General features: G+C 48.9%; 1 protein-coding gene across 1 annotated transcript in view; it reads left to right on the forward strand.

The window, feature by feature from the left end:
• The first annotated feature begins 553 nt into the window (after positions 1-553).
• The window catches only part of ATP6V0A2 (ATPase H+ transporting V0 subunit a2), a 34,275-nt gene continuing 11,884 nt past the window's right edge, over positions 554-22,944 (forward strand). The window contains exons 1-9 of the mRNA XM_080821076.1: positions 554-797; positions 5,709-5,787; positions 7,803-7,900; positions 9,258-9,395; positions 10,084-10,172; positions 11,827-11,953; positions 16,745-16,827; positions 18,280-18,373; positions 19,084-19,296. Of these exons, the coding sequence (XP_080677202.1) occupies positions 681-797; positions 5,709-5,787; positions 7,803-7,900; positions 9,258-9,395; positions 10,084-10,172; positions 11,827-11,953; positions 16,745-16,827; positions 18,280-18,373; positions 19,084-19,296 (1,038 nt within the window). The 5' untranslated portion in view covers positions 554-680. The remainder of the gene's footprint in view (positions 798-5,708; positions 5,788-7,802; positions 7,901-9,257; positions 9,396-10,083; positions 10,173-11,826; positions 11,954-16,744; positions 16,828-18,279; positions 18,374-19,083; positions 19,297-22,944) is intronic.

A 22,944-nucleotide genomic window follows, 5' to 3' on the forward strand; every position in this document is an offset into this window, starting at 1 on the left:
ATGATGCGGTGTCGTGCTGTCGGTGTGAAACGTTCTGACAGGCAGATCCACGGGACGAAGCTGTTCGTGGTTGCGGGGAGCTGGGGACTGACGGCGCAGAGCAGGTGGAATCGTTTTCGGGTTCACGGAAATTTTCTAAAAGCGGATCGTGATGTCGGCTGCACAACCACTCCGTACCTTTACTAAAAATCACAGAATTGTGTACCCTATGGCACACAACTTATGGCACAACCTCAATAAAATTCATTTTCCAAAATGTTCTAAAGAGCTGAGCGAGCGGCTGTCTTCCGCCGGGAGCCTCAGCCGTCGTCCGCCGGGTTTGTGCCGGTTGGCCTCGCCGGCGCAGGCGCTGCACCGGGCCGCAACTCTGGGCGCCCATTGGTCGGCCGGCGCCGGCGGGCGGGCACATGCGGGGGGGGGGGGTGGTGGGGGGGCGGAACCGGAACCGGCTGTAGCCGGGGGGGCGGGGTCTCGCGCGCGCTGTGGCGGCAGCGGCTGGAGCGGGCCCGTGGTGGCAGGACCGGGGGCGGCCGCTGCAGCCCGGAGCCCCATGGTGCGCGGCGGCGGCCAGGCCGCAGGAGGAGCCCGAGGCCCCGGCCGCCCCGGCTGACCGCGCGGACCCGAGCGGCCCGGAGCCGCCACCGCCCGTCCGGCCCCGCCGGGGCGCGGGCCGGCCCGCCATGGGGTCCCTGTTCCGGAGCGAGACCATGTGCCTGGCGCAGCTGTTCCTGCAGTCCGGCACGGCCTACGAGTGCCTCAGCGCTCTGGGCGAGAAGGGCCTGGTCCAGTTCCGAGACGTGAGTGTCGCCCGGGAGACGCGGGCCGCACCTGCCCGCCCAGCGCCGCATCCCGCCTTTCGCTCGGGCCTCTCTTCCGCGGGCTCCCGGGCAGGGGCGCGCCGCTGTCCCCATTTCGCAGGCAGGGAAACTGGGGCCCGGCTTACCGGCCAGAGCTTCCGCAGAGCGGGGCCCGAGCCCCGGGTCGCCGGGCGTCTGGTCGGCGGCGGCTTTGGCCGGGTTAGTGAGGAGCGCTCTGTGTAGTCTTCGTCAACTTAGGGGAGTGTCATCAGATGCTCCGGAGCGCCGGCTCCGTGCCGGGCACTGGGCTAGCGGTGGGGAGAACGAGTCTGATGAGGCCCATGTGGAGACCCTTTGGAACTTATGGGGGTGGCGGGGACAAATACCAAGCACGTAAATGCGTAAACATAATGTTTGCTGTGAGGGTAATGAAGCGGGGTGATGGGATGATGACTCGAGTCGGGGTGGTCAAGGAAGGCCCTCCTGAGGAGGTGACGTTTGAGCCCAGATGAGGCCTGAATGGGAAAGAGGTGGCCCTGAAAGATCTGGAGTAGGGGTGGGGGGACAGGGTCTCGGATGGAGGGAACAGAAGGAGCCCAGAACCTGAATTGGGAATGAGCTCGGTGTAAGCGCCTTGAGGGGAAGGGGTTTTCGTCGTCTTTGTTCACTCATGTAGGAGATGCATACCACTGCCTGGTAAGGAAAGGGAAGGGTCTTCCCAAAAGTAAGGGTAAACACTTGTTTACGTATCTGCGTACTTGTTTATTATTTGTTCACACCATGGGGTGTCAACCCCGAGGGCAAGGGGCCCTTTCTGACTTACTCACTCCTGATTCCCCAAGACTTAGCCTGGTCCCTGGCATTTGTTGAATGAAGGAACAAGCCTTTATTGAGCGCTTGCCCTGTTCCAGATTGTGTTTTTAGTGCTGGCACCTCAGTGGTAAGCTAGGTGGACAAGGTCCTTACGTTCTTGCTGCTTACAGCTGGAAGGAGGCAGACACACACGGTCTATGAAATTGTGAAGTGCAGTAAAGGGAGAGAACAAAGTGTAGAAGGGGAGAGGGGAGTGTTAAGCAGGATCTGATACTGAGTGACTAAACTGAAAGTCACTTCAAGGGAACATTTTATTTCCTCCTGGGCCCCAACTTTGATCTCCTGGTTGTTTCCCTTCATCTCTCTGAGGGGCCCTTAATTTCAAAAGGGAACACTCCTCCCCCAGATCTGATATCAGTGACCCTTGGGTTGACTCCAAAGGGATTGCAAGGTCAGGGAGTAACTCCTGAGGGACAGCCAAGGCTGCAGAGAAGGCCCAGCTCCCTTCCTGTCTCCTGGAGTCACTTGGGCTTCAGCTCCTGGTCCCACTCCCCTGGTAGGTGCTGTGATCAGCTGTGGTGAGCACCCGAAAGATTCAGGAAGCAGGAGAGAAACAGGCTCCCTTCTTTGTAACTGGTGGATTTGATCCATCCTGTTAGAGCTCAAGCCGAGAGACTTAGCAAGCTTAAACTGTAGAGGTTTGAACAAAGACCCTGATGACCACATTCCCGTTTCCCTGACTGCCATTACAGGAGGTAGTGGAGAACGCTTGGGATCCTTCTAGGCTGAAAACCAGTGAAAGAAAAAGAAAGCGCAGATAAAGATCTCAGCTGTGCCTGTCCGTGTGTGTGTGTGTGTGTGTGTGTGTGTGTTTGGGTTGACACTCAAGCAGCAGGCGTGCTAGTGCAGAAAGCTTCACAGCACCCGACACTTTTTTCTGGAGTTCTCACTGACTCTGCATTCACCGGCTGGGCTTACTAACATTAGTCTTTTCTGGCTTGCATACGCTGGGTGATTTTTCCCTTTCAGTACTCCTCCTGAGGGAAAGCAGGCAGACCCAGGGTTTCCGTAGTGACAGCCAAGGAGAAGACATGGAAGGGAAGGTCATTCCACTGACCTAACCGGTGGGGCTCAGAGAAGGGCAAGTTCATCTCACTGTTGAGATGGTCTGCAGTCTAAGAACAATTTCCCCGTTCGCCCTTCAGCGGCGGTACTGGGAGGATGGCTGGTTTGGGTGTCAGTAAAACCAGCACCACGGAGCCTCTGCTGGCTTTTCTTGGTTCAAGGTTAGTGTTAAAATGAGATTGCAGTAAAATGCAGTGTGGTCGCCCCATATCTATGGGTATGCGTTCTGAGACCCTCAGTGGATGCCGGGTACTCTGGAGAGTACTGGACCCTATAGGTATGACAGGTTTTCCTGTATGGGCGCACCTGTTGTAGAGTGTCATCGACAAGTTAGGCACATTAAGAGATGACCAACAATAGAACAACTACAACGAGATACTCTAATAAAAATCACATGAATGTGTTTGGGAGGGTATATGTGGGTTCCTAGTCTCAATGTATCGTATTGTCCTGTACTCACCCTTCCTCTCTGGTTGATGTGGGATGAAGTGAGGATGACGTAGGCACTGTTTGACCTGGGGCCGTGCCAAAAGACACGGCTTGTCTGCTTCCTGACCTCGGTGGACCACGGGTGCCTGAAACTAGGGCCAAGGGGCACTACGACTGTGTTTTCCTATCATCAGCCTAGAAATAGGGTGACATAGCCTCCCGAGAAAGAAAACAGAAACAAAACTTTGTAAAAGAAACCACATAACAGAAAAAAGCAGCTACTCTCTGTGAGGCAGTGATGGTGGCTTCGGTCAACCCAAGTACGTTTGTATCCCGGCCGCCCAAATGGGCGTCTTCATAAAGCCCCTACCGCAGGGAGAACCCTCCTGTCCACGGAGTGCTCAGCCGTGCTGGGTGTTGAACAAAGCCCGAAAACGGGCAGTAGTGTGGTTGCAGACCGCTGGTGCTGCCTCCCTTCCTTCTTATTCTTAGTTCTGTGGATCGTGCCTGACTCATTGAGAACTTGAAAGTGATTACTTGAGATTAGTTTGATCTCAGGAATGAATGTGACTGTGACAAACAGAAGTGAAATTTGAATTTTTGTCTTTTTTCTGGTTAATCCTTTTAAAAATGTTAGAAAAACTGAACAAGAAATGAGCCCTTAGGGTGGATGCTTCTGACCCCGCGGTTTCATGCCAAGCCATCTAATCGTGGTTTCTGAGGGGGCCCCCGTAGGGTTGATGGGCTGGAGGAAAGATAACATTCTTGCCTTATATGCCTTTCAACACGAGTGATTACTGTAATCTTTTTTTGTTATAAAATAATATATGTCCATTGTGGGGAAATTGTAAAATGTAAGAGTAAGATTAAAACTTCCATGATCCCGTTACCTAGAAGTAAAGGCTCTAATTTCTTGGTTAATATTGTTCTAATATTATTTTCCTAATAATGTTGTAAAACGTACATATATGTGTATTTTCATATAAGTGGAACCACACTGAAAGTATCTTTAATTTTTTCCAGACAGAAATCTTTTTTTTTTTTTTAAAGATTTTATTTTATTTATTTGACAGACAAGAGATCACAAGTAGGCAGAGAGAGAGAGAGAGGGAAGCAGGCTCCCCGCTGAACAGAGAGCCTGATGCGGGGCTCGATCCTAGGACCCTGGGATCATGACCTGAGCCGAAGGCAGAGGCTTTAACCCACTGAGCCACCCATGTGCCCCCAGACAGAAATCTTAACTCATTTCCTCATTTTATTAAATGTTGTTTTATAATTTTTTATTGTTTTAAGCTTTGTATTAGAAGTTAAGTAGAGAGAGGAGTATATGGGAACAGTGAACTCCTGTGTACCCATAATATAAATTCATGGCCCCTCATTCCAGCCTTCCCCTTCCAGACAAAGTCTGTCCCTCCCCTCTCTCGGACAAGATGATTCTGAAGCAAATCCCAGATATCTAATTTTGTCCATAAATATTTCAACAAGTATCTCTAAAAAGAAGGATGCTTAAAAATCATAACCACAATATCATTGTCATACCTAAAATTTTTAATGACAACTTCTTAGTAGAATCCAGTACCTTAATCATTTAAAGTGTAATTTTTACTAAGGGCATAATCAGTTAAATGACTGAACCATAATTTTTATACAACTTCATTGATCTGTATTGTAAAATGCACCCATTTCAAGTGCACGGTTTATTGATTTTTAGAAAATTTACTGAGTGACACGTTTATCCCCACAGTGCAGTATTAGAACATCATAGCCCCCTAGTAAGATCCCTTACCCTTACGGTTCATCCCCTTACCTGCCTCCAGCCCCAGGCAGTCACTACTTCCTGCCCCTAGATTCTCCTTTTCTGGGCATTTCATAGTATGCGGCCTTTTGTATCTTCTTGAAAGACATGCTTGCATGGTGTTTCTCAGAGTCACAGTGGTGTTGAGTGGGTCAGGAATTTGTTCTGTATTGCCGGGTGGTGGTCTGTTGTATGGATGGAGGCTGGCTGTTCTTTTTTTTTTTTTTTTTTTAAAGATTTTAGTTATTTATTTGACAGACAGAGACTACAAGCAGGCAGAGAGGCAGAGAGAGAGGGGGAAGCAGGCTCCGTGCTGAGCAGAGAGCCCGATGCGGGGCTGGATCCCAGGACCCTGAGATCATGACCTGAGCCGAAGGCAGAGGCTTAACCCACTGAGCCACCCAGGTGCCCTGGCAGGCTCTTCTTAAACCTGTTTCCTACTGTCGATCACTTTTTCCTCTCTCCCCAAGGTTGATGTTCTCCCCAAGGTAGGTTTTTGTCTGCATCCAGTTTTTTCCTTAGGTTAAGTTTCTTCCTGGGATAGTTCTGGGCCAAAGGATATTTTTCAGGCTTTTTTGATAACAGCTGCTACGTTGCTCTCCAGAAAAGTTTTGTCAGTTTTTACTCCCATCCAGTCGCGTGTGAGGGTGTGCTTTCCCTAAACCTTGCCAATAATATTTTATTTTTAAAATCACGTTTACGTACAAATTTTAGAAATTTCAAAAGCGAATTTTTCACCCTTTTCTCAGCTCAACCAGAATGTAAGTTCCTTCCAAAGAAAATTTGTCGGTGCGGTGAAGAGGTGTGAAGAACTAGAACGGATATTAGGTAAGTGTTGTCTTATTTTGTTTTGTTTTGCTAGTTTGTGGGGGGATAAGCTCAATTTAGTAACAGATTTTTATATAAGCAAACCTTGTTTGCTTTAGAAAAATTAGAAAAGAGAAAAAAAAGAGCTCACCATTCCTTATTTTTTTCCTAGTCCTCTAGAAAAGTAAGGATTCCCCTACATAGCGACCGTGTTAGGTTGTCAGCTCTGTTTCTCACTTTGGTATTTCCTGCAACATTGTCTCGGGTCAATAAACAGGTGTACCGGGGCTCATTTTTAATGGCTGCCTAGTATTTCATGAAATAAAAGTGCTATAATTTACTTAGCTAGTCCCTTGTAGTTTATTGTGACTTAAACACATTATATACATGTTAGTATGCTACTTAAGATTATCTCAAAGAACGAGAAAGGTAGGAAATGGCAGATAGATTGGCTTTGTTCTCAGATCACTGTTCACTTTCAAAACTCAGTAGCTCAAGGCTACTTCCTTTATCTGTAAAAGCTTCAACGTCTTTAGCTTGAGATAGTCACCATTATCAGTTCAAGCCTGGAAGTTCTGACCAAAATAGGGGGCAGGGGGGTGGATCTCAGAGGACTGACTGAAGTACAAAACTTACGATGAACAGAGAAACATGGGCATGAGAGAGTCAAGGGGGAGCCAGAATAGGACTTTTGGAATGATTTCTAATAGCTAAGATTTATTGTGGATTTTACATTTTTAGTTGGAGATTTTTTTTTTTAAGATTTTATTTATTTATCTGACAGAGATCACAAGTAGGCAGAGAGGCAGGTAGAGAGAGAGGGGGAAGCAGGCTCCCTGCCCAGCAGAGAGCCCGATTTGGGGCTCGCTCCCAGGACCCCGAGGTCATGACCTGAGCTGAAGGCAGAGGCTTAACCCACTGAGCCACCCAGGCGCCCCAGAGATTTTTAAGACAAAAGAGCCCTTTTAATCATCTCTTCCTTTGCATATCGTTTGAAGTCCCAGTTACTTGTGTGGACGACGTGTAACAGTGACATCATATTCCTGTCTTTGTAACGTAGTGAGTCATTGGACAGGTCATGTGTCAGGAATGAGGTTTTTAAATTCAGTGACAACACTTTAGACATGTACAGGACTTCCTGTAGCTTAGACTATTTCAAAAAGCATACCGACTTTAAAAAAAAAAACAACAAACTCCCAAGTAAATGGGGTTTAATTGGTGAAAGGATTTTATCTCATTTCCAGAAACCTCTTTAACACCGTGCTTCCTTTGCTATCCTGTTGCTAAGACATCCTCACTTTTCTCTTTCTTAATAAAATAACTGGGAACACTTCTCCAGAATGTGGTATTTAGTAATGAGTTTACCATTCGTTGTGAGTTTCATCCTAAGGACAAGGGTGCTTCATGGCATTGAAAATGTAAATGAAAGAAATGGAGTTCATTTGGCCTGGCTCATTACCAGTTTTCTGAACCTGGTCTAGGACGTGAGATCTGGTTGTTGCAAGTCCGAACAGCCTGGCTGACTGGGACCGCTCAGGAGAGCCTGGCTCTCTGCCCTTGGTCTCTCTGGGCTCCATGGCTGATAGAGGTTGTACTTCTCCTTCCCCCTAAGGGCATCTGTAGGGAAGTCACGCTGCCGTCTCTGGTGGAGATGGTCTGTCGTTGGGTTATTCCTGCATTTCCAAGTGTGTCCTTTACCTGCTTCACCTACAGGTGCGGAGACACTTGTGTCTCCACAGTTCCGTCACGAGCATTTCAGAAACACAGATCACTTGAGGAATTCCAGAAAGCGTTTATCAGGTTGTTGTTTATATGGTCACCGCATGCCGACCTCTCTCTTTAGGGGCGGCTGCTTTGCAGATCTTTGGAAACGAGGTTGCAAAAGGCTTTTTCTAAGTCAATTGGAACAAGCAAGACTTGTGCATTCAGATATTAATTTTTAGGCGACCCAGGGATGGTTGGGATGGAAAATGTTCCGACAGAGATGTCCTAGAGTGAGTTTTTGCATCTAATTGGTTTACCTTTTATTCCCACAGCGTATTTGGTGCAGGAAATTAATAGAGCCGACATTCCCCTTCCTGAGGGAGAGACCAGTCCTCCTGCACCACCTCTTAAACAAGTCCTGGAGATGCAGGTAACTTGTTTCTGATGAAGCCGTCAAAGCTCTCCCTGAGCTCAGATGCTCCTTGTTGACTGACTTTACGTTTTTTAGGGCTTGTCGGGTTTTCTTCTCAAAGCCGCGCAATGACAGTTGAAGAACAGCGCGGTCGTTAGCCTTCAGTAATAGATTATCTGTGATGTAGGATGAATGTTCCCTTTCCAGGTGGTGGTGAACTGAGGCTGATGCAAATCAGTTTGGGAAGTCTGGTGCTTCGTCATGTAATATTTCTGATCGTTCTTTCTGGGCTTTTCCATGCCTTAGCATGCCTCTCCTGGTGCAAGTAAGGGAGGCTGTAGGCCAGTGTCTTTCGCATTCTCCCAGACCCACTGCCCTCCGCTCTGATGCTGAAAAGCTAGTGGGAAGGCCATAGGGTGTTGCAGGCGGGCAGCAAACGCAGCTCCTTGTCTCCGAGTCTTGCTCGTTACCGCCCCTGCGAATGGTCCGCTGAGGTTTGGGTCTGATCCTTGGCTCGTGCACTGCCCTGGGAAATAGACCGGCGCTCCTGACCACTGACGCAGCCAGCATTGTGTAGCCAGCACCGTTCCGTGGCCGGCTGCTCTGGGGGTTTATCGGGGAGGAAGTCACTTAACATTTACCGTGTGAGTGGACTGCAGAAGGAGTTGTGGCATCCGATGAGCTTCACGCCGCCATCTGGTTTGGCCTGTTTGGGTTGGTGGTGGTGTAAGGACGACTTCAGTGGTGACTGGGCGTGTGTGGCTTTTACAAGGTGGAGCACACGTGAAGTGTCAGGGGACTTGGTTGTGTACAGGTTTTCGTGGAGTCAGTGGTGTGTTTTACACACCTCCGTCGCTGCTGTGTCGTACTTCAGTATTGTTAGAGATGCTTGCTGTCTAACTGCTTATTAAGGAAGACTTGTCCTTAAGCATTCTTCAGCCCAGTTAATAGTATACGTGCAACTCTAAGCAGACTCTCAAGCTAGAGGCTCGGGTGTATATACTTAGCAAAGATTACCCAAGTTATTTTCTGCGTTGCAAATAAAAGGCAATGTACCCTCAAAAGAGGAAGACTCTTTGCTGTGCGACAGTGGAGAAGTGGACGGAGGGAAGCCTGGAACAGTGGGGGGAGCGGGGTTGGGCCAGGGCCGCCTGCGGTGCCTCGACTCATCTTCCAGAACGTCTGTTGTGGGCAGCATGAGCTGTGTGGGAGTTCCCCGAGTCCATGGGGGACCATGAACGGTGGACCTTGAACGTCTCTGTCGGATTTGGGTTCATAAGCCCTCCCCGGACAGTAATGTGCTGTCAGGAAATGGGGGCGGCCAGACTCGGAGCAGACCTGTCCTCTTAAGTAACCAACCGCCCTCTTGTCTTAGGAGCAGCTGCAGAAGCTGGAGGTTGAGCTGAGAGAAGTCACCAAGAACAAGGAGAAGCTGAGGAAAAACTTGCTGGAGCTGATCGAGTACACTCACATGCTGAGGGTGACAAAAACCTTCGTTAAACGGAACGTGGAGGTACTGACCGCCCGCCCCTGCGCCGAGACGCATTCCTTTTGTACGAATCTCGCTCCTGCAAGGCTTCCGGTTGGGTTATCCATTCTCAGAGATCTTGATCTGACCTTTATTTTTCAGTCGGGTTATATGACATTAAACAAAGCGTCAGGCCTTATCCTGCATCGGTTGGTTTTAGCAATAACGATACTTCCTATCTGTAAAATGCTTTAGTTTGTAGCTGAAAAATGAAAGAAATGGGAAAGTGGAGTTTGAACTCCAAAATTGTTTCTTTTTTCCCCTCCAAATTGCTAAGAATAAAGGAATTCACAACGAGTGTCTCTAGTTCATGAGTGGAGTCTGTGTAATAGCCCCGCCCGCAGTGGCGTGCAGAGGGGACGAGTCCGTCCCACTGGAGCTGTCTCACTCGGTGGCGGCGTCCGACCGAGCGCTCTGCCTCCGAGTGAGGCAGTGCCATGAGTTACAACACCCTTATCTCTAGCAACCCGACTTCGAGGAGTTCTTTACACAAGGGATGGGGAAGTGATCTTTTTTATTTACCAGAGCTGTGTTCCACATCTGAGTTACCCCGCGGCGTCAGTACCAGGTCAGGCAGCCAGTTAGGATGCTCCGTAAACTCGTCCAGAAACGTGACTTGGGAAATAAAGTGTCACTTGTAATGAGACACACTTGGTTTCGTATTTCTTTGTAGTTTGAACCCACTTATGAAGAATTCCCTCCCTTAGAGAATGATTCCTTGTTGGACTACAGCTGTATGCAGAGGCTGGGAGCAAAACTGGGGTAGGTGACAACCGCCGGGGGGCCGAACGTCCCGCTGTCCTTGTCGTCCGCAGGGGGATGAATGCGACCATTCGAAAGCCTGTGGTGGAGTGAGAGAAAGTGAATATCTGTTTGAGAAAACACTGTACTTCTGTGTTTGCCGAGTGGAGTTATTCAGCTGTATTGACTTTTTAGATAAATACCATGGGAACTTCTTCTCTTGGTATAATGAGCTGGAAAGAAGGAACGTTTATGCCACTCAGTGTCATTCTAGTAAGGCTAAAATAATTGCTCAGTGAAGCGTCAGCTCCTGTTTTGTTTGGTGGAAACATAGGGGCTAAACTGAGTTGGTTAACTCATTAATTGTATTTTAAGGATCTTTTTCTGCTATTAATCCTTTCTGTTTACTCCAGCCAATGGTAACTTGTTTCCTCATGTGATTTGTGATTTCTTTTTATTACGAACATCTGTTCCTCTGTTCCTTGTCTGTAGGAATCCGATGACGATTTAGTTTGAGGTTGTATTCCTTCAGCGAGAATTTGTTTTTACATTTGTCAGATAATGGGGAGCATTCCACCAGCCTGGAATCGTTTTACATTAATTTCTCAGCTTGGATTTTTTTGTTTTTCCTTTTCTTGCTATGCAAATAATGTGAATCTCAGCCATGAAACTGAGTGCATTCTAACCTGTGGTTATAAATTCTCAAGGCAGGGGTGCCTGGGTGGCTCAGTTGGTGAAGCGTCTGCCTTTGACTCAGGTCATGATCTCAGGGTCCTGGGATCGAGGCCTGAGTTGGGCTCTGCTCAGTGGGGAGTCTGCTCCCCACCCCCCGCCCCTCACCCCACTAGTGCTCTCTCCCTCTCCTCTCTCTCTCAAATAAATAAATAAAAATCTTCAAAAAATAAATAAATAAGTTCTCAAGGAAGACTTTTCCTCTTCTATCTAGAACCCAAACTGAGATAAATAAGTTTATTGAGGGTTCCTTTGTAAGATGAAGTTTTTTTTTTCTAGTCCACCACTTTTTTTTTCTAGTCCATTCACTAAGGGTGTAGCTCTTTGGGCGTGAGGGGGTGGGAGCCCCAACCTTAGCAGGCATTGGGAAAGATTCAGTTTCATCTTCTCAGCTTACATAGACCTAGTGCCTGTCTTCTGTCTCCCGTGCTGACCTTGAAACTGAAGGCATTAAGATACTGGGTTAGTGGAATACATCAGGGTAGCTGAGATCCTGGTTTATTTTTGGATCCCAAGAATTTCTCTTAATTATGGGCGCAGCTATACCCTTGAAGGGATGTTTCAAAAATAAGTTTTTGTAAAAGATTTATTGACTCATAGAGAGAGTGGGAGAGTATGTATGTGTGTGTGTGAGGAGGGGGAGGGGCAGAGGGAGAGAGCCCCTTCAGGCAGACTTCCCACTGAGTGTGGAGCCTGCCCAGTGGCTCGATCCCACAACTCCGCGATCACTACCTGAGCCAAATCAGGACTTGGATGGTCCACTAACAGAACCACCCAGATGCCCCCCCCCCCAATTTTTTATCTAGCATTTTAGATATTTTGCATTTGGAGGGCTCTTAGGATATCTTCACCATTTTGCCTGAAATGATTCATTTCTCCTTTTGATGCAATCAGAGAATTCCTTGCTTTCAACTGACTGCAACTTGTCTCTATTGTCTCATAGATTTGTATCTGGCCTAATTAACCAAGGAAAAGTGGAAGCATTTGAGAAAATGCTGTGGAGGGTCTGCAAAGGGTTCACCATTGTGACCTATGCCGAGCTGGATGAGCCCCTCGAGGACCCTGAAACGGTGAGTCAACGTCACGATCACCTTTTGACGATGACAGGCCGACGGTGGCATTGGACGCATGGTGCACGGGGAGCCCCTTGAGAGTGAGTTGTTCACCTGAGGCCTTATCATCCCCCAGGGCATTCGGGTGTTGCTCTTAAAGTCAAGGGCTCTTTCTTGAAATGCCTCCCAGAAATGAAGGGAGACACATGGCTACCCTCCGGGCCTCGGACCCCATCCGGGTTTCACCGGTCGACCGGTACTACCTTGTGTAGCGAAGGTCTAGGGCAGAATCAGTTTGGATCTAATTGTCCCATCTCTTTGGTCTCCTTCATTCTGGGACAATTACTCAGTCTTTCCTGGACTTCCAGGACCTTGATATTTGAAAATTCTTAGGTAGAATGTCCCTGCATTTAGGTTTGTCTGATCTTTCCTCATGATTAGATCCGGGGCATGGGTCTTTGGCAGAAGTGATGCTATGTCCTCCTCACTGCATCCCCCCAGTGCATGATTCAGCTCGTCCCGTTGCTGGTAACGTTTGCTTTGATCGCTTGGTCGAGGTGGTGATGCTTAGGCCTCTCCCGTATGAAGTCATCTCTTTCCTTTGTAATTAATACATGTTTCAGGGGGGACGCGCTTTGAAACTGTAACTGTGTAACTACATCATTCCTCATCAATTTCCTTCCATCCTCCCTCCTCCCCTCCCTCCCTTCCTTCCTAGAGGGTGAGCGGTGGGGTTAGAGGCGGGGAGACTTACAGAGAAGTGGACTAGAGAGATGCATTATCCTGAAAAGACAACTCCCCTGTAGTTACAAAAGAAATACTTGCTTGTGGCAGAAAATTGGGAACGATATGGGAAAGATGAACGAGAAAATCACTCCCCGTGATCCGGCTTAGGGAGCGCCCGTGCTGGCTTTCAGCGTGTGTTCTTTTAGTGCTTTTTCTGCAGGAGATGGGGTGTTTGATTTGATAGCTGGCGCTCAGGTTCGAGGATCTGGTTATTGTGTCAGGTTTAGGGACTTTTGGGTTGACCATCTGATCCCTTCGCGTCATTGCAGACACCAGAGCGTATTTCTAGCCATTTCCCCCTTGTTGGTCTTGTTTCTAGGTGCTGACCGCTCTGTGTCGAAGCTAGACTCCAGCGATTTCCCTTGGTTCAATGACCTGTATTCTGTGTTGTGTGCTGTCCCTGTCCCATCTTACAACCCGAGGTGGTTACGCTCCTTGACCCAGTAGTAGTTTTAAAATTGGGGCATCTTCAGGGGCGCCTGGGTGGCTCAGTGGGTTAAGCCTCTGCCTTCGGCTCAGGTCATGGTCCCAGGGTCCTGGAATGGAGCCCTGAATTGGGCTCTCTGCTCGGCAGGGAGTCTGCTTATCTTCCCCTTTCTCTCTGCCTGCCTCTCTGCCTACTTGTGATCTCTGTCCATCAAATAAACAAATAAAATCTTTTTAAAAATATTAAAAAAAAAATTGGGGCATCTTCAAAGTCAGGTTTGCTATAAATGCCGTTTCTTTCTTCCCCCCAGTTTAGTTTCTTCTGTAACTTATTTTGGAATAATTTCAGTTTCTAGAAAACATGCCAGGAGAGAACAGACTTGTATCCCTTCACCTGGATTTCCCAATTGTTCCCACGTTCCCACATTTGCTCCATCAGCCACGTGCTCTCTTGGTGACTCTGTCCCCATTTTCACTAGGTTCTTCACACGCCTGGGGAGAGGAGGCCGCAGACATGGCTCTATCACCCCGGAGTTAATCCTGTGTGTGTGGCCCCAGGCAAGGATGCTCTTACTTACACAACCACCAAGGCCCCCCGCACCCTGCACCCCATGAGAGAAACCAGTGCAGGTGCAGCACTTTTGTCCAATCAAACATGCCATTCCCGCCTCCCAGCGGTTCTCCTTCCTTCCTGGTCCAGCTGCCTCCCTGGGCCTGCAGTGGCGTCGGGAACATGCATCCCATCCTGTGGGCCCGGACCCCTCCCTCTGGGCCCCCTGAGGTTTCTTCACAGCCAGACTCGGGCCACGTTCTCGGCGGGAACACCTTGGGAGTGTCTCTCTGGCCACCTCAGCACCCACCATGTGACACGTGATGTCCACCTGGTCACGTCGGCGTCTGCCGGGTTTCTCCACCATCACGTCACCACATTGCCCTTGTGGCGGATTAGTAGTTTCCAAGCTGTGCCGATGTCCCTTTCCTCACCAGCCCGCCCACCACACTAGCGTCCGTGGACGACTCTCGTGAACCGGTCCCCTCGGTCATGGTTGCCACGCAGTCCTCATTCCTGCCCTACTTACCAGTGATCGCACAGAAGGCCAGCTTCCCCCCCCTCGCATCTGCGGACTCGTGCATTTCTACTGTATTCGATGACTCGTAATCTGTTACGGTCCTTATTTATTTGGATACTCAAATTGTCCCTGATGATTTGGCTGCTGAGGGTCCCTTCCCTCATGGTCCTGTGTCCTTTGGCCTCTGGCAGCATCCGCCGAGCATTCCCTTCCTTTGTGGCACAGTGAGATGCCCCAGCTTCGTCCTCTGCTTTCCCTGCCTCAGCCTGAAACCGGCCATTTCTCCAAGGACCTCTGGTGCCTTTTAGCAGAGGACGGTGTTCTCAAAGATCTGGGTGCTCGTTGGGTCCCAGAGTGCCGCTGCCCCGGGCCCTCTGAGCAGTCAGAGCGTATGTGTACACACACGCGCATGCGCACACGCACGCAGCCGTATGCGCTTCTGTGGCTCCCTGTGCTTCAAGTTTATGAAACCATGTGCTGAAACTATAACTAAAAATCCTGATCGGTTCTTTCTAGATGGAACCTTTTCCCCTGCGTTTTCAGTCTCTTTTCTGCCAGTGAGAAATCTGGCTCCCGTTATCCTCAGTACGTTTCATGAATTGGGTGGTTAGTGTACTCACTTATTCAGCGTAACCGCTCTCCCAGCCACATAGGCCATTTCCTCTGCCCCCATTGTCCTTGCTGTGGGGACCCCCCTGCCAGTGCTTCCTTGAGGCTCCCCAACCTGTTCCCCATCTTTTGTGGTCTGGGGCTGGATTCTTGGACTGCTTCTCTCCTCTGTGTGCCCTCAGGGATCCTGTATAATTTCACAGCTTTAAATACTGCCTCCCAACTGCTTAGCTTGGATCTCTCCCCACAAAAGCAGACTTTTGTATGTAACTGGCTACTCTAGGTCTTCTTTAAAATCCTTGGAAGACATTTCCACCCGATGCCTAAAGCTGGACTCTGGATCTTTCCTAGCAAACCTGCCCTGCCAGGCTTGCCCGACTCGGTAAGTGGCAGCTCTGTCCTTCTGACTGCTCAGGCCCCACACCCTGGGGGTCCTCCTGATTCGTCTCTTTTCCCTCAGACCTCCTGTTAATCCTGTAGCAGGGTGACTGGACATGCGTTCTAACTAGGAGGAGACTCTGGTCTCCTGGTCCCACCCCCTGCCCCTGCCCTGGTCCAGGACACGAGCGGCCACACCTCAAGTTCTTCCCTTCTGCAGCAGCCTCTGTCCTCAGTTCCTGCCCCGGCCGCTGCCCTACCGTGCTCTCTCCTCCCAGCATCGAGGACGATCCCTGCAAGCCTTCATTTCACTTCCCCTCTTAAAACCCACCACGGGCTTCCTGTCTCACTTGGCAAAACGCCCAGAGCCTTATAGCGTCCCCTCTTGTGGCTTCATCACACATCAGCCCTGTCCACCCCCCGTCAGTGTGTGGCCTCCTTGCTGTCACTGAACCTGCTTCCTCTCGAGCTCTCTGTGGCTCAGAAGGCCCTTCCCGCAGTGGCCACACGGCTCCCTCCCCTCCTTCACCTCTTTAAGCTCTGATGTCCCCTTTCTTAGGCCTTCTCTGGTCACCCTATTTAAAGTCACAGCCCCCAGCCCCCTGCCCCCCTTCACCTCCTCCAGCTCTGTTTCCTTTGGAGCACTTACCACTTCTCCCCATGTGGGGGACTCTATGTTTTCTTTGTGTCTCTCGCTGGGAACTTGGATACATCCCCACCCCTCCCAGGTCAGGGATTTTTGTCTCTTTTGTTCAGTTCCGTATTCCTAGCACCTAGAACAGGGCCTGGCAAATAGGCCAAAAACTTACACACTTTTATTTATAGGATATTTCTCAGTGTTTATGGTAGTTCCGTAGGGTCTCCATGGACACGTGAGTTAATGATACTGAACCACTGTCGTAGGGAAACACAGGGTTAGTTTCTGCGAGCCTCTGCTCACAGTTTTGTCCACCGATCAATACTAACCTCGTTTTATGTGTGTTTCTACTTAACATGTATTGTGGACCCATTAACACAGAACCCTTGCCAGCAGCTCTATGACTCACGCCCGCAGGAAGCTTATCTGACACCTGGCATTTTGTGTGTAAGGCGCATCTCTGCCTTCTTGGGCCCAGGAACACTTGCTAGCACTTCAGCATTGCGCCCGAGGACCATTTTAAATAGCGAAACCACCAACAAAGAGCCCAGAAGTGTGAAAAACATGACTAAACCGTGACAAGGCTTCTTCTTTACCGTATGAGATGGAACCAGAAGGCAGAGAACCGCCCTGTGTGACCTCAGCTGGACTAGGCACATCTGAGGACTCGGACTTTGGGCTGCTCTGTATGTCTGTAAATGACCCCGCGCCACTGCCAGGCCTGGTGTTAGGGGGAAGAACACGCAGCCGGGGTGGGCGAGGTGCGGCTTCGGAGCCTGGGGGCCCAAGGGCGTCTGCACCTGTTGAGGGTGTGAAGGGGCCGACTTGTGACCGAATTTGAACCGCCAGAGTCCTCAGAGTTCTGGACACGGGAGTGACAATGACCCTGATTTATTCTTCTAGGGAGAAGTTATCAAATGGTATGTGTTTTTAATATCCTTTTGGGGAGAGCAGATTGGCCACAAAGTTAAGAAGATATGTGATTGGTAAGAACAAGAAACGTTTCATTTCATCTCTGTGCTCATATACAGTGGCTTCTGGTTCTCCCTAAATAGCCCTCTGTGTTCGAGGGGAAATGCAGTGGGGGCAAAGATTGCCGTGCTTAGTTCTGTGTCTTCGCTGTAGAAGCATGTTTTTAACGTTTAATTAGCCCTCTCTCTCGCCAGCATTGTATGTGAGATGCCTTAGAAGTAGAGACCATTTTTAATAACATTTTCAGGTTTTATTTCCTCTCTGGGCATCAGGGCTTAAGAGTAATTGGAGAAGGAACCAAATTTGAATATTTTGTGCCTCCCTGTTGTGCTGAGCTCCACAGAGGCCTGTCTGTTGTCAGGGAGCATCTGGTTCATTTTAGGCCGAACATTCGGCAGGTTTCTCTGTGCGCCGCGGGGGAGGAGGCCTGGATCCAGAGCCTGGCTTCGCCACCCACTCGCTGGGTGAGCTTGGCGAGTCCCCACGGCCAGGCTCCCTCCCTCATTGGGCTTCGGGACTGAGGCGACACAGGCGAGGAGTCGCCTCAGCGAGAATCTCACTGTGACGTATATTCTAGTCAACCATGGAAAAATAAGCAAAAGCCAAACAAAAATGTCAAAAGAACGCCCTTTGTTTTTAGATGGTCTTGTTTCTTGTGGGAGTGTGGATGGGCTCGGGTATTTCCTTTGCAAAGTGTTTCCCAGAGGCTGATTCTCAGTCACGGGTATCCTGGAAAGCCATTTCAGGTATTATATGGACGAATCTGGTGTTATTCTTATAAATATATATTTATTTTAACATACAGTAGAAAAACTATAACCAGCACGCAAACCCATGATTTCATAGATATTGTTGCTTGGGATAAGGCTAGAGTTAAGTAATTTTAATAGTCAGAACTTAAAATGTTAAATGTGGCGTAAAAACGTCAAGGTGGATGGGAGATCGCAGGCGGGGAGGGATGGCCTCTGCTCCCCATGTGTTGGGGTGCCGTGTGGCCCCCCCCCCAGGAGATGGGCCCTGGGAGATGAGGGAGAGGTTTACTGCACCACGTGTCAAAGGCAGTTGCTAGGAAACCAGAGCTTTTTTTCCCTCCCACCCCCCTTTATTTTCTCTTTCTTTTAAGGTAATCACTGTTGTGTGTTCTTGCTTTTGTGTTTCAAACTTGTTTAATGATTCCCAGCCCAAGGATGGTGGTGAATTTCAGAAAGTAGGAACTGGGAGGGAGCTCCAGGGATGATCGAGGGCAGGAATGGAACATGGAACCGAGGGAGTTTGCTCGGTTTGTTCCTTCCTGGGCACATTTGTTGAGTGTCTCTGTGCGGGTCTGCGCCTTTTTCTCCCAAGGGGCTGCTTTTATCCCATTTGGAGGGAGATGTGCCCGCGTGGAACACTGAATTTAGTTCTGGTGTTTGGTGTAGCCTCTCCTGGTCCCGATGGATGTGCGACTATTAAATTCTGTCTTCTAGTTACCACTGCCACGTTTACCCCTACCCGAACACCGCTGAGGAGCGGAAGGAGATTCAGGAGGGACTGAACACCCGGATTCAGGATCTTTACACTGTGAGTGGAACGGGAAACGGTCGCCTCCTTCTCTGAGGCGTGTAGGACATTTATAAATCTGTTTGCTTTCTTTTTTGATATGGAAAATTTTGGTGTGGACAAATCAAAGTGTTTCAGGGAGATTGGGCCGTTACTTACCTCGCTCCTCTTCATGCAAGTTTTTATTTTAGCGGACTGTTAGAGACCTAGGTGGTGTCGAAGGGACTTTGGAGAAGATTCTCTGGTTATCAGTGTGTTTAAAGTGGTGCCTGTTACTGTGCTTTCACCACGTTAACTGATGTTTCTGCTAATACCGGTGAGAGCTCTTGGGGGCAAGAAGTAGACTCCGACCCACTCCAGCAAAAGGGGTTTCAGGCCACATGTGACCGGCTGGAGGTGGTGGCTGTCAGGGTTGACAGGTTGCTGAGCTGAGGCTGGGAGTGGCAAGAATGCGGAGTTCTGTGGGCCCAGCCCGGCCACTGCGCTGCCACCCAGATGGTGACATCTAACCGTTTCCTGTCCCCTTGGGGTGGTGTCCTGGAGGGGCAGCTCCCTAGAGGGAGCCTCAGGTCGCCTGGGCTTGGGTTTCCACCCGCTTCCTGGTGGTGCTACGGGTCAGGACGAGAAGGAACGAGCCGCTTCCTTGCCTGCCCCCAGGAGAGGCAGGTGCCCGATGGACGGAGACCGACGAGTGTCCCCAGTGCTGGAAGCCGGTGTTTGTTCCCACCCAGGTGCTTCACAAAACCGAGGACTATTTAAGGCAAGTGCTGTGTAAAGCCGCCGAATCCGTCTATAGCCACGTCATCCAGGTGAAGAAGATGAAGGCCATTTACCACATGCTGAACATGTGCAGCTTCGACGTGACCAACAAGTGCCTCATCGCCGAGGTCTGGTGTCCCGAGGCCGACCTGCACGATCTGCGCCGGGTGCTCGAGGACGGCTCGGTAAGGCGGCCCGGGGCCCGCCCCTGCGGGGACCAGACGCCAGGACGGGGCTGCTCTGGGGGCGCGGGGGAGCCGACTGCCCCGCACAGGGGAAGCGGGTCAGTCCTGAGCGGTGAGAGGCCGCCGAGCGGGCTGGTGTCTGGAGAGCCAGAGCTGGGCCGTGCGTGTGTCGTTTGCAGTTGGTGTACGGAATAGGGTCTCGTGGTTGAAAGTAAGACATATACAAGGTAAAAGCCACAGCCGAGTGGCGTCCTCCTACCCCTGTTGCCTCAGAGACAACTGTTGCTCCGTGTTACGTCTTCGAGGTTTTTTTTTTTTTTTTTTTAAGATTTTATTTATTTATTTGACAGAGAGAGAGAGAGATCACAAGTAGGCAGAGAGGCAGGCAGGGCGGAGGGAGGCGGAGCAGGCTCCCTGCTGAGCAGAGAGCCCGATGTGGGGCTCGATCCCAGGACCCTGAGATCATGACCTGAGCTGAAAGCAGAGGCTTAACCCATTGAGTCACCCAGGCGCCCCAATGATAGTTTTCTTCACGAAGGGGTGCGTGCTATTCATTCATACTGTTCTTTTCACTTAATCAGACTTTTTAAACTATGTAATATTCCACGGTGCGGATGTACTATGGTTAGTTGCACGGATCCCCTGCTTCTTCAGGTGGTCTGTGGTGTCGAGAATGCCACCGCGGTGACTGACACCTGACCCATCTGCAGGACAAAGTCCCAGATACCGCCTGGCCGTGCCGGTTTGATGATACCAGCCGCTGCCCTGCTCCTATTCTGAGTGATGTTGAAAATCTTTTCTGTTCAGGAGCTACTTGAATATTCCTTTTTTTTTTTTTTTTTTTTAAGATTTTTATTCATTTGACAGAGAGACAACAAGAGAAGGAACCCAAGCAGGGGCAGTGGGACAGGGAGAAGCACGCTTCCCGCAGAGGAGGGAGCCCAGTGCGGGCTCGATCCTAGGACCCTGGGATCATGACCTGAGCCGAAGGCAGATGCTTAACCACTGAGCCACCCAGATGCCCCTATAGTTTTATTTTTTAATTAAAAATTTTTAATTTAAATTGAGTTACCGTATAATGTATTATTAGTTTAGAGGTCAGTGATTCTTTTAATACATAGTTTTAAAGCAAATTTCAGAAGAGTTCTCCCGAATTACGCTTTTCGGTCTTGGTTCTGTTCTCTTGCTCTGGTTTCCTCCTTCAGGACCCGCTGTCAGGTTTCAGTTGAACCTTCTTTGCTTTTCTTCAGTGTTTGTCGCTTTTTCTTGAGTCTTTTTTTCCCCCCTCTTGAGTCCTTTTTATCTTTCTTTTTTTTTTTTTTTTACTTCTTTTTGATTTTTTAAAAATTTCCATTCTTTTGCCTATTTCTCTTACGGCTTTGTTAACCAGGAAGGTTTCTTCACTTTGGGAGTTCCATCTAGTGTTGTCTCGTTGCTGAATATTTTTTATTTTATTTCTGATTCCTTTCTGAGTTGTGTTAATCTCATTTATAATGGTATTTATCTAATAAATAAATAGCTATCTAATAGGTATTTCTAATGCCTAATTCTGCTTCCTGGTGCTTTTTCACATCATGCATTATTTTTGTAATTTTTTTTGCTCATTTTGAAATGAGTAAGGTAAATTTTTGTCTGTTTTGTGGACATGTCCTTCTGGTGTGGTTTCCTTGTCCAGAAGGATATTGTTCTGCTCAGTCTTTTTTTACTATAACTTTATGTACGTTTTGACCTCCATCCTTCTTTTGATCACTCTAAAATGTCATGAGTTTTCTGAAAGCATGTTTAAATACTCAAGGAAATTCTGTATTAGACATAATATATGTTTATACATATGAAAATATTTTTAAGATACCAAAGGGAACCATATATTACATATAATTTAAATACATCATCTGTTTTTATCTTGGTTTTATGGAACATGTTCAAGGTACTTAAGGGACTTTTATTTTTTTATTTTTATTTTTTAAATTTATTTATTTGACAGACAGAGATCACAAGCAGGCAGAGAGACAGGCAGAGAGAGAGGAGGAAGCAGGCTCCCTGCTGAGCAGAGAGCCCGATGCGAGGCTCGATCCCAGGACCCTGGCATCGTGACCTGAGCCGAATGCAGAGGCCTTAACCCACTGAGCCACCCAGGTGCCCCCTTAAGGGACTTTTTAATTAAAAGGGGGCAGATTCAGGATCACTTTCCTAACCTCACAGAATTTTCTTTACTACTTCTGAGCAGGTATCAAAAATCTGTAAGCCCCTGGATGTGAGGCTTCCTCTCTCCCTCTTTTACCTGGACCTTCTCTTTCCTTATCTCTTTTGTTTCTGTCCTGCTCAGTTTCAGTTTCATTCCTGGGTCTCTCATCAGTGGGGCACCCCTGTGGCAGGAGGATGTCCCGGCCGATTGTTCTGTGAGTTTGGGGGGGCTGGACTGCTCTGTCCTCGCAGACCTCACTTCCCGTGGACCCCTTGCACTCATATGCTCTGAAAGTAGACAGATCCCTTCCCAGTTCCAGCTGCTTTTCTTGGGTCGGCCTTCTGTGCTTTCCAGGGAACGCCTTTGACTCTCTTGGGATGCTTCTTCCTCGGGTCTCTCCAACGCCACATTGCTTCCCTCACTTCCTCTGGTCTAGAGGCTCTTACCGTGTAGGTGTCGTTGTGTTGAGTGGTTTGTCCCCATTTGCATGTGGTGGCTTGTGGGGACATGCTTTTGTGAGAAGTGTTGTCTGTGGGATTTTGGTTTTGCTCTCTGGTTGCCTTATCTGCTCTTGAAGGGATTCGGGGAGGTTCAGAACTATGTGCCATTTGGGATTTTCCCGGAATCCCCTTACCAGCAAGTATCTTAAATAGAATTTGACTGGAAAATTGACTCCTCTTCTAATAACCTGTTTTACTTTATTTAAAAAGGTTTTCCCGGGGCACCTGGGTGGCTCAGTGGGTTAAGCCTCTGCCTTTGGCTCGGGTCGTGATCTCAGGGTCCTGGGATCGAGCCCCACATAGGGCTCTCTGCTCAGTGGGGAGCCTGCTTCCCTCTCTTTCTGCCTGCCTCTCTGCCTACTTGTGATCTCTCTCTCTCTGTCCAATAAATAAATAAAATATTAAAAAAAAAAAAAAAAGGTTTTCCTGGGGCGCCTGGGTGGCTCAGTGGGTTAAACCTCTGACTTCGGCTCGGGTCATGGTCTCAGGGTCCTGGGATCGAGCCCCGAGTCGGGCTCTCTGCTCAGCAGGGAGTCTGCTTCCCCACCTCTCTCTCTGCCTGCCTCTCTGCCTACTTGTGATCTGTGTCTGTCGAATAAGTAAATAAAATCTTTAAAAACGTAAAATAAAATAAAAAGGTTTTCCCTCCCATTATAAATAAACACATTTCTGAAGAATTGTGAACACTGAAGGAAAAAGCTATGTACATGACTTGGCTGTCCTTATGTTGACATTTTGATTTATTCTCATGTTTTTTGGTTTTATTAGCGAATATTGTAGTTGTCTCCAGATTCCTCTTGAACATTTTTAAGAGATAAAGGATTAAATTTCAGTTTTACGTTAGTGATTCTGAGACCGCCTCATGTACACACCCCTGTCATTCCCGGCCCTGCTGTCTGCTTCCCGCCCTTGCAGCCTGGCTACACGCTTCCTTCTGGAAGATCGAGCCCCCAAGTCCTGGCC

This window comes from Martes martes (assembly GCF_963455335.1).
Source record: "Martes martes genome assembly, chromosome: 13".
Taxonomy (NCBI): domain Eukaryota; kingdom Metazoa; phylum Chordata; class Mammalia; order Carnivora; family Mustelidae; genus Martes; species Martes martes.